Below are 12020 nucleotides of genomic sequence, written 5' to 3' on the forward strand. Positions count from 1 at the left end.
ATCTATCCTCCAGAGTAGTGTTAATGGACAATCGCTGGTATAATCTATATCGCCGCGTGTATCTATACGATATGAACATCAAGCGAACAATGGGGCAAAGGGTCACGCGATACGTAATATACATGGTAGCCGCTATTTGGCTAAATGCGTCACGGTTTATGCGAATAGTGGAGTAGTTTGCGTCTGAGTAAACTGTCCGGACGATAGCGTAATAACTATATGCTTCTCTTATTTACCATGTATTCAATATTTGTTGTAGTAAATATTTTATGTTTTTATTCAACAAAAGATGATTGACAAAAAAAAAGTTTTACAAACATGTGTGCCAGTGGTTTCCACCTAAGAGGGGGGCAAGGGGGGTAGCTGGTACAGTTTTACGGGAAATAAAAAGGGCTTTTTACAATTCACAAGGAAAAAAAGACGTTTTTACAGTTATAAAAAATGAAACATTGAATGGTCCAAAGAGCTCTCCGACTCAAATTCTCCGCCATTACTGAGCCGTGCGTAGAAACGCATGCGCATATTACCATCGTAATGCTCTTCATTTGGTTAGAGGGCCTTTTATGTCTTGACATTCGATTTTGCAGTGAATTGTATCATCTCGTCGTTTTACAGTTTCTAAAATGTAATTTACCTGGATTATTCTTTACGATTTTTTTTATTTGGATGTAAATTCTTGTACGTACCGAGAAAAATGACACATTTTTACAGTGTACGAAAAAAATATTTGATTGATTACGTTGTACGTCTAGCCTGTGATTACAGAATTACGGAATTTTTTTTTTTCAATTTACGTTGTACGAACAACAAAATATTGTAATTACGTTGAACGAAAATAACCCTTGCCCTACCCTCACCTAACGCGTGACGTGAATAAAAACAGGTAAATCACAGAGGAATGACGATGATGTAAGCAGGCCTCTGTATGGAAGCATGGGGTTCCATGGGATTGAACAATCGATACTTCGTCCGGTTTGTCCCAAAGTACTAGTATTCAGCTGTGGGCTAAACCATTTCACGAAGAGTTGAGACCACGAGCATAGACGTACTCGCTTACATCGCTAAGCCCTGGTGAATGGGAAGTGGAGCCATAGATTATGTTGTAATTGTGGAATCGTAATACTCCGATTTGCGACATATTTTCAAGTGGATTTGAGGTTGTATTTGTGCTGACCCAGGACTCAAAACTAGTCGTTCCAGATTGCATACTAGTATACAAAATGCAGGGCTTCAAAACAAAACTCCTTGTTGTCTCAGACAAATATTTTCTAGTGTGACATTTAATTTACAAGCAGACAAAATCGGGGAAAATCTAGTTTTATGTCAACTAACAGTGACTAAGCCTGTTTATCCAGTTTTGGCCAGAAATAGCGCTAGTTATAATATCTAGCTTCTTCCACTCAGATGGTCTCAAATCCACTCACAATGAACAAGTCCCCCCCCCCCCCCCATGATTAAATAGAGTAGCTGCGCGTTTAAGCGAATAATACGTACGTGGCACCCCTAACCGCAAAGATTGCCGGGAGTATCCTCTCTCTCTGCTCCGCCATCTTGAAATAAAAGTAGCGGAGCACACCTTACCTCATCTCGAGGTGTTTTCGGAGGCTTGTTAGAAACATGTCGTCCCAAAATGAGTTTTTGAGCAAAGCAGAGGATGTTGCCGACCAGGTACGTTGGTCTGTATAACATGTATCTTCTCGTACTGTAATGTATGCGATACGATTTTAGCAACGTGTGTATCCGGAAGCCGGGCTACTGCACACAGGTTTAGAATCGTGCCATTCACGATGTGACAGCACACTTCCGATTATGGTGAATAGTCTCATTCATTCATTGATTCACTACGTCCACTGTAATCACATCTATGTTTGTGTACCACGCAATGGCTTTTAAATTTGAGCAAAATTTCTTTTAAAATGTCATGTCTGTAATCTGGCAATTGCTAGCTGGTTGGTCAAGGGGGAGATTGGAAATAAGAATGTCAATTGCGCCAGGAGCTCGACGACTTGTACGTGGCTGTTAGGGTTAAACGTACGTGGTGGAGAAGGAAGGAAGGGAGGGAGGGAGGGAGGGGCACTATATGCAACTGTATAATACCGCTACTGTTTTAACACCAACAACCGCATATAAGCCGTACGAGGTTCTCTGGTCATTTGGGTAGCAATGCTAGTGAATCTAGGTCAAACATTTGAAACAGCTGTTCGAAGCTAAGTTTTCTCGTCTCTATACTAGTATTTATCTCCTTTAATTAACTAATAATTATTGATTAGTTCATTAGACACCCATTGATATTGATTATAGATTAATTTAATTTCAAATTAGTGAGTCTGAAAGAACCAATTTCTATTTATTTCAGACTAGTTTTTGTTCACTACCGGTATATTCAAACCCAGCAATCAACTAAGCCCCATACAGTACATGCTTTTTTTGAATGTGGTGATAATCTCACTTATTTCTGGGTGCTATTGATGTTATTGGTTAGAACTGTGTTCATTTGATCCACACAGATGCGCCTTCAAACATTTGCAAATTGCAAAAGTCAGCTTCTCGTGACAGCGCATACCACCGTAAGATACGAGAGTTGCATACAACTGACTCCCTGTAAAACTAAAACTAAGGGGTACTGTACTTAATTAAACTACATAAATCTAATAAACATTCCTAAAGTGGCTATCATCAGGTTCTTGTCCACTACCTACTTTTTTACATAAACACAATTCTCTAAGACGGAAACGGAAACGAGACAAAAACAAAAGATTTTTCAAGTTAGCGTGGGGGAAATAACGTTGCTAAGTATTATCGTCAGGGAAAGCTATTGTTTAAGCTAGTCTGTGATTGGTTGCTGGCAATGTTTGGGGGATTTTGACCAGTTTGTGACGTAGGCTTGTCTTAGAGAATTGCTAAATTAAAAAATGTTGGTATGTTGTGTGGACAGAACAATTCCAGGTAACAGTCCCTCTATAGACTGGTCTATGAATGACAATTGTTTGAGGTGTAAGATAAGATGCTTGGCATGTGCAGTACAAAGTACTTTATAAATCCTAACATTCATGTACCATAACAACATAGTCTCTATTAATTCGCACAACCAATTTGTTTAAAAAAAAAAAAATTTTTTTATGTATCCTATCAGTTTGTAGTGTTCAAGAGATTTAAATTTATATTTTTGTAATTCAGTTTTTTATAGCATGGAAATCATTTCATTGCTCTCAACTCTTTTGTTGTTGTTGAAAGTTCATTGCTTCCACTTTATGGATGCTAAGAGTGTTTGATGAAAATTTCAGTTTAGAACAACATTGTTGTTGTCCGTGTAAAATTGTAAAGTTGTTAAATGATATCATGGCAAAAAAATAAAGAAAAAATTATTCTATTAATTCGCACACACAAAAATAATTTGTATCCTGTTAAATTTGTGCTCTTCAAAAAAAAGATTATGTTTACTAGTACTACTGTGATTTTGTGATATTGTTTTTATCTTACCACTCAGAGGCTACTTAGATATGTTTAATTTACATAAACAGAAATGGGAGATTACCTCCGCATTCAAAAACGTGAAACACAAGTACTATATAATTACTCTACCTGTATGTGTAAGTTTTGAAATGTACTGGACACAAGTTGTATACATAGTGATGATACCGCTTTAGTAACAGTTGTTAATGCTTCTTTACAAATGTGATAAACATTATTATAGCCATATATTATGTGTTATCAGATTGTCACCATATTGTTAGCATATGGAGTATAAATGTAGTGTGAATGGAATTTTAATTCTGTTAATACACACATACACACCTGCTTGATAATACTACCAAGACGGCATACGGATGTATCATGCTCACTGTTTTTTGTGCGTAATTTTTACAGTGATGTACAGTAATTTGGTGTCTTTGTTTCTTCATGAAAATTGATAGTGATAACAATTAAACATTTTACTGTGTATGTTTTTCATGTTGAAAAAAATGTTAGTTGTTTAGGAAGCGTTAAAGCGGTTTTCTTTTCCCCTTTTCAGGTGTTGCGAAAAAGTAAACATGTTTTACCGCATATTGCTCGTCTCTGCCTAATTAGTACTTTCTTAGAAGACGGTATTCGTATGTGGCTTCAGTGGAATGAACAGAGGGATTATATTGACACAACATGGGGATGTGGTTACATTCTAAGGTATGTATCTATTTGATTTTATTAGAAAGTCATCTGTTCCTACTGTCATCTACACAGAGCTTGACCCTGTATCTTTTTATGACTAAACAACTGTTCCTACTGTCATCTACACAGAGCTTGACCCTGTATCTTTTTATGACTAAACAAGAAAGTGACCACTGGAGGGCGCTCACTTCCTGTTTCTAGCTGCTTGCTAGACAAATTCTTCACACGGAACAGTCGGTCCATATTGATGCAAGAACATGTATTATGAACACTTTGCAATGTGCTGTATATCATGATGGACACAAGCAGGAGCATCTTGTTAACAATTGCAAGATTAATTTTAATAAAAAAAATATTACTTAAGTGATGATATTTTGTATTTAGAGAGATGCAATGAGGCAGCACTATTACATTGTACCACTTGAATAATGAAGTAGCTACAACATTTTTACTTCAAATATACTAATGTTGAAGTCACTGACGGTATATTATTACAGCACTGACTTCCTTTTTCAATTGAAACCATTTTTGTGAATAGTTTGTGTAGCATTATGGTAATGGTCAGCACGAATCCTGTTAAGTATATTGATATAAAATTCTTTTTTACCGTTTCAGTTCACTATTCGTGTTAATAAACCTGATTGGACAGATTGGTGGCTGTGTCATGGTTTTAAGTAGAAAACAAGTTCCAGTAGCATGCGGTATTCTAATGGGCATTATCACACTGCAGACTGTTGCTTATAGTATTTTATGGGACTTCAAATTTTTAATGAGGTAATCTCAGTTTCTACTATTAACCAAATTATGAAGATCATTATATATTTATATACATCAAAGTTCAAACTCTACCACAAAAAAGGTTCGGTCCCTTACCCTGGGTGAGTGTGGACTTGATGAGAAGGCTAAATCCACTGGCGGATTCATTCACTAACAGATGCGACTTTGGTGAACCTGGTTGATGCAAGGATATTGCATTAAATTGCTATTTGATAGAGCTGGCCGCATAGCCCTGTCATGTAGTCCCAAACATGAATACGACTTCTGTGGCAATGCAGCGTATGTCAGCTCTTGCACTTGCAATTTGAACATTTATTTAAAAAATGTGAGGAGTACCGTTAAAATCCTATTATAAACCGCGGTTTATATTACAATGTATCAAATAAAAAATTGGGATCAACAGCTTAAGTTCGGGGTGCAGTTTATATTGCAATCACTAAATTGGCGTAGTAATTTTTTTCCCACGTCACTTGCACAAACCAAACAATACACCGTACAATCTTTTGAATATAAGCTAACTCCAATTTAGATTTATTTTTGTAATTTTCTTCGTAACGGAAAGTATATTCTGACAGGAATTTCAAATAAAAACAAACATTAATGCATTGCTTTAGTAGAAAATGATCATGGTATGGCACTAAAAATGTACGGTACCGTGGGTACGGTAACGCAATCCGGCCATGCTCCGGCTCACAAGTGAATAACTTACTTGTTTTCGAATTGTTGAAATTGTTGATTATTACTCAGTAGTGATTATAGTAACGCACGAAAAATAAACTCGTTGAATTGTTATCAAATGCAAGTAAAATTCAACTTACTTTCACCGTAAGCAAATTATTTCGGTCACATGTAAACGATTGATGCGACACGACTTCCGCTATGTAGTTTGAATGCACGCGAGACATTACTTGACCGGGTAGGTCAAGTCGCTCATTAACCAATCAAAATGCTGGATGGTGCCCACGTGTTCAAATTACCTTAGTTCATTTAAATATGTTAATAACAGGTCACCGACTTCACGGTGAACGAAACCCAGAAGCGATTTACCAATAATGTAGTGCGATCTTTTGGCTTTGATTTCCATGGGAAAACGACATGACTTTATTTTTAAATCAAGAAATTAGTTGTTTTCGAAAGATAAACTGAGCATTGAAAAAGAATTTAACAGTTTTTCGGTGAGAACAGCTCATTGTCAAAAACTTGCGACACACTGACGTATTCATAAGGAGTATTGACAAAAGTTGTCACAAGACAAAAGCAGTTTCACTTCGTGTTTGACATCCTAACACTACTGAACAATAAAGAGGTGTGAATATTTTTAGGCACGTTGTCGAAACAAATAAATAGGATTAGAAACAATGTACCAGCTGATTGAAACAAAGTCTGTCACGGTCTTGTTGAATTGGGGGTGCGGCTAGTATTAGGTACTTTTCATGTTTTCAATTTTTTTTGAGAACTCTTTAACACTGAAGCCGAAATCGGGGGTGCAGTTACTATTAGGTATGCGGTTTATAATAGGATTTTAACGGTAACATGTGACATTCAATGTCGCCTGGCACAAAAATGTTTAAAAAATATTCATGAAGCAAATTGATGTTAATTTCAGTGGAAGACAAATCCAGTACACACAAGTTACGTGTGGTTTATTTAGTTTTGATTTATTTCGAGACTGTTTGTGTTCTTTGGAAAAAGCATAATATTATGGATCTATCAGCTGTTATCCCATATGCACATGGACTGCAATATTGAACATTATCGAAACACTGTCAACTAGTGTTATTCACTACAACATGTAGTTGGACAGTTAATAATAATCTTGTATTTATTTGTTTTAGGAATCTAGCTCTTGCCGGTGGTATCATACTTCTTTTGGCAGAGAGTCGTGTTGAAGGCAAAAGTTTATTTGCTGGCGTGCCCACGCTGGGAGATAACAGCCCAAAGAACTACCTGCAACTCAGTGGACGTATCTTACTAGTTTTGATGTTCATGACATTGTTGCGTTTCGAGTTTTCTCCATGGCAGATGCTACAAAACATCATTGGCTCAGCCCTGATTCTCTGCGTTGCTGTGGGTTTCAAGACAAAACTTTCAGCTTTAGTTCTGGTACTCTGGTTAACTTGTCTTAATATGTATTTTAATGCTTGGTGGAATATCCCACAGTATAGGCCAATGAGAGATTTTCTAAAATACGACTTTTTTCAAACGCTGTCTGTCATAGGGGGCTTGTTACTTGTAGTCGCCCTCGGCCCAGGTGGGGTTAGTTTAGATGAACACAAGAAAAAATGGTAAAATTATATTTTGACAATATGTTTAGATTTTCGCTTTCCAGCAAAGGCCAGCTAATGAAATGGCCATCTCATTTTCAAAAAAAAATAAAGACTCTCATTTGTGGAGTGGCGGTTGGGATTTGCTGTAAAACATGTCTTTTTTTTAAATAGCATGTTATTTTTGCTAATATAGATTCCCTGTATCGTAGCATATTTAAATCGTAGCATATTCTCACTATGAGAATGCAAGCATACATGATGAAAATTCAGGCTTTGAACCAAATTCACTAATTTGTCGCGTTTCCTGTATCTGTTGAGATCAATATTAAAATTGTTCAGTGATTGAAATATTATGTGCTTTATATGATATGTGATACATGTATGTGTATGTTTTACTTATCCAATTAGCTCACTTAAACATGTTGTATTACGATTTCCCTTGGCAATCTAAAACGACAGTTATTAGGGTTTCTAGAGGCATGACCAACAGCAGTCCATATGTGACAATGAACAGAATACATGTACATTGCATAATCTCCCTGAAATGCATAGTTTAATGTCAAATATGTAGCATGTAATTTATACATCAGTTCTTGAGTCTTTGTACATCTTTGATTTTCTCTCGAGTATTTTTGATATGCATCTACTGGTATGCTGCAGTTCATTGTTTTTCATTGGATCTCCTGATTTTCTGAATATTTGTCGCTTTTTTTCTTCCACCCGTTTTTGGTTTAATTCATTTCATATCTGGTTCAGTGTGTCAGCTATGCAGTAACTTCTTGTTAAATTATATGCACTATAATGCATCCACAGAAACTTGATGCAAAATGTACACAATTACATACTGTACAATACTTTATTTTAACAGGGTTTTCATTGGCAGAAGTAAAAATGACAATTTACTTTGCTTTTTTCAGCGACAGTAACATAAAATATTTTGACTTTATTTTCCCCATGTTTTGTCAATCAGCCAATTAGGTTTTGTTGACTCGCAGGAAGATATTTGGTACTACTGGGCAATCGGTATTGTAGGGAGATTGGGAGGAAAAAAATTGGTGGCTTTGTAAAAAATTAAGTGAACCATGTGGAAAAATGATTCCCATTGGATTGCTTAAAAATAAATTCCTCAACATTACATCTGATATTTGTCAGTCAAAATACAAATGAATTATAGGCTGGGAAAGTCGCATGCTTTACTAACATCTCAGTAAACTCAGTGACTGCTACTGACATTCTCTAATCTAAACATTGCTCTATACTATGCTCTAAGAAATATTTTATCTCTTGTCATTGACAAGTTATGAAATTGAATGTCTAATGTATTTTCTTGTTTGCATGTGTCTTTTTACAATTACATGCAGACATTCATTACCATGTATTTAATTTTTGTTGTTGACCTGTAATCATACTTGCACAAATTTTAACTGAAATTAATATGCAGGCACTGAAATGAAAATAAAGTTTATTTACTAGATTCTTTTGAGATGTACAAAAACAAACTGCTGTTTAGCGTCATTCAGTAGAATTGTGATGGCAAAATTTCTTTAAAAGTTGAATTATTTTGATGGCACTGTATCATGGCAAACGTGATGGCTGTTCATCACAGTTTGACGCAAATGTGATTATTCTACCCAGATAACAAATAACAAGTTTAGCCTGGGTATAGAGCTCTTTCAATTGATATGGCTTTTATGCACATCTACATCACATTGCGTAGTTGCATTACATGTCTATTTATCGGCCTTATAACTGAGTGATGCAAATGCAGGAACCTGTGCGCCAAGTTGCATGAAAGTTGTTTCAATTTCGTAAGACAAATGGTTATAAGCCGAGAAAATAAACTTAAATATTCAACATTTCGCAACATTTCATAAAAATTGTGAACACTTGTAACATGTATTGGAGCAAATACAAGTTTACAGTTGTTGCAATGCTATACTTTTATAATGAGAAATGACTGCTCACTTCATCACATGCATGGCTGCTCTCTTATCTGTTCATATTGGTGCTAAGTGAATGTTATTAAAATTGTTTTTATTATTTAAATATATATACTCTGCAAACTTGGCCAGGCTGGTTTATTTTTATGGAGTACTTATTGTCTATGTTCCTGGACAAAGATTCTTGGTTATGTGCTTCATGGAATTATTATAAAATGTTGATTTTTACCCCATAGTGTAATTGGCAATAAAATTATATATAGAAAGTGAGGATGTCTGTCCACATTATCGGTGTCTGTGTTGACTCTTGTCTGATCAAGTCAATGAAAGTACTAGCAGGGGGCCGACAGAATAAGGGTTTGGTTTGGAACCTTGCACATTTAGTAGTGTTGACAAACTAGGACATGTACAAGCCAAATTTACCTCCTGTGCTGGCTTGCATCTGACACAAGTCGTCAACTTCATAGATATTTGTGCTGAATTCTGGGAAATCAGTCGTCACATCGTTCCAGTTACCAATTTTGCACAAAATAGACCTGCATCCTTACAAAAAAAAAAAGCTGCAAAAAGTACGCTGAATACCGAAAAAATGTATTTAGGCGGGAAAATGTCATCTGAGCGAGCTTGCAGGCACCTCACACTAAATCTTTAAATTTATTGTGGTCAAGGGATATTTGATGTACAAGTGTGCACAAATTGCATAAAATATTTCATGATTTGACTTCCAATCAACTGACTGCAATACTATTCAAATCACACTATTCATAATTCAGACCATCTAATTAACATACTGTAAGATACTTTATTTTCGCTTAGAATTAATTTTCGCTGAAGGAACGATTCAGTGAAAATAAAATCCAGCAAATCTTTCTATATTTTACATTCAGAAATCAGTGAAAATAAATTCCATACAAAACACCCAGAATGTCTTTTCAGCGAAAATTAATTCCAGCTAAAATAAAGTATTCTACAGTAATCGCAATAGTGCAATGTAGCTGTCAGTATGTTGATATAATCTATAGTTTCCAGAATTTCATGAATTTCAGTATGGGGTTAAATGTGATCGCTTTATAATATATTTTATTCCAATTTAATAATAAGTATTGTCATAGAATGAAATATTTCCATATTTTATTTACTATTTACTAGTTAATTATATATAGAATTTTTGGTTGTCTAAATAAAGGAGTATCTAAACTGGTGTACATGATCTGTTCAAAACCGACTTTTGTCACAATTCACAAATTTTAAACACACATAATTTTTTTTATAATTGTTCCAAAATTTTGATAAAGACTTGTTGCCCATAGTTTCCTATGCGTGTTTGGTCCAAATATATCAAAAAATATAGAATAATACATAAAAACAGGCACCAACATTTTGCCGAGATAAATTAAGGCACTCAAAGGTAAACAATTATTAGCATAAATGGATCACTTGAAATCACACTAGCCAGAAAATTGAAAGTGTCTGTCGAAAATAAATACAGTTGAAAAGTGACATTATTTGATCTAAGTTGAACTGGGAGGAAATTTGTTTTTTGTCCTTTGACAATGCTTTAGTTATGTAATGTACTGGTACATGTAGTACTCTATAATGACAAGGCATTATGCATCAAACTTGTGTTCAGTGTTTTTGTGTAAAATTTATTGGCATGATTTACATGTCTCTAAGCTATATTTATATTCTGGGATGTTAATTTGGATATAATTAATTAATTCAATTATAAACGTTTTAGACATTGTATGCGGTTTCATAGATAGTTAGTTCTTTTTTTGATGTACAATTCCAAACAAAAAGACTGAAATAAATTTTTAAGAAACAAAATTAGTTTTGCTTGATATAGCAGCACATGTATAGGAATAGTAATGTAAACACTGGCTCTGAGGCTTTCCTTATCACAAACACTGGCTCAGAGGACTTCATTCTCACGAACACTGGCTCAGAGTCTTCCTTTATCACTATCACTGGCTCTGAGGCTTTCCTTATCACAAACACTGGCTCAGAGGCCTTCATTCTCACGAACACTGGCTCAGAGGCTTCCTTTATCACTAACACTGGCTCAGAGGCCTTTCTTATGACCAACACTGGCTCAGAGGCTTTCCTTATCACCAACACTGGCTTAGAGGCTTTCCTCATCACCAACACTGGCTCTGAGGCTTTCCTTATCACAAACACTGGCTCAGAGGCCTTCATTCTCACGAACACTGGCTCAGAGGCTTCCTTTATCACTAACACTGGCTCAGAGGCCTTTCTTATGACCAACACTGGCTCAGAGGCTTTCCTTATCACCAACACTGGCTTAGAGGCTTTCCTCATCACCAACACTGGCTCTGAGACTTTCCTTACCACCAACACTGGCTCAGAGGCTTCCTTTATCACTAACACTGGTTCAGAGGCTTTCCTTATCTCCAACACTGGCTTTGAGGCTTTCCTTATCACAAACACTGGCTCAGAGGCCTTCATTCTCACAAACACTGGCTCAGAGGCTTCCTTTATCACTAACACTGGCTCAGAGGCCTTCCTTATCACCAACACTGGCTCAGAGGCCTTCCTTATCACCAACACTGGCTCAGAGGCTTTCCTTATCACCAACACATGCTCCAAGGCTTTTCTTATCACAAACACTGGCTCAGGGGCTTTCCTTGTCAGCAACACTGGCTCAAAGGCCTTCTCATCAACACTGGCTCAGAGGCTTTCCTTCTCAACACTGGCTCAGAGGCCATCATTCTCACCAACACTGGCTCAGAGGCCTTCCTAATAACCAACACAAGCTCACAGACTTTCCTTACCACCAACACTGGCTCAGATGCCTTTCTTATCACCAACACTGGCTCAGAGGCCTTCCTTATCACCAACACTGGCTCAGAGGCCTTCCTTATCACCAACA

General features: G+C 36.3%; 1 protein-coding gene across 1 annotated transcript; it reads left to right on the plus strand.

The window, feature by feature from the left end:
• The first annotated feature begins 1524 nt into the window (after positions 1-1524).
• On the plus strand, positions 1525-7300 carry LOC100373170 (surfeit locus protein 4-like). The gene is made up of 4 exons (XM_002735329.4): positions 1525-1668; positions 4013-4161; positions 4762-4920; positions 6759-7300. Exons 1-4 carry the CDS (start codon positions 1618-1620, stop codon positions 7210-7212), a joined length of 813 nt encoding a protein of 270 aa, XP_002735375.1. The 5' UTR covers positions 1525-1617; the 3' UTR covers positions 7213-7300.
• The last annotated feature ends 4720 nt before the right edge of the window (positions 7301-12020 follow it).

The sequence above is a fragment of the Saccoglossus kowalevskii genome, chromosome 17, assembly GCF_978046115.1.
Source record: "Saccoglossus kowalevskii chromosome 17, keSacKowa6.1, whole genome shotgun sequence".
NCBI classification, from domain to species: Eukaryota; Metazoa; Hemichordata; class Enteropneusta; family Harrimaniidae; genus Saccoglossus; species Saccoglossus kowalevskii.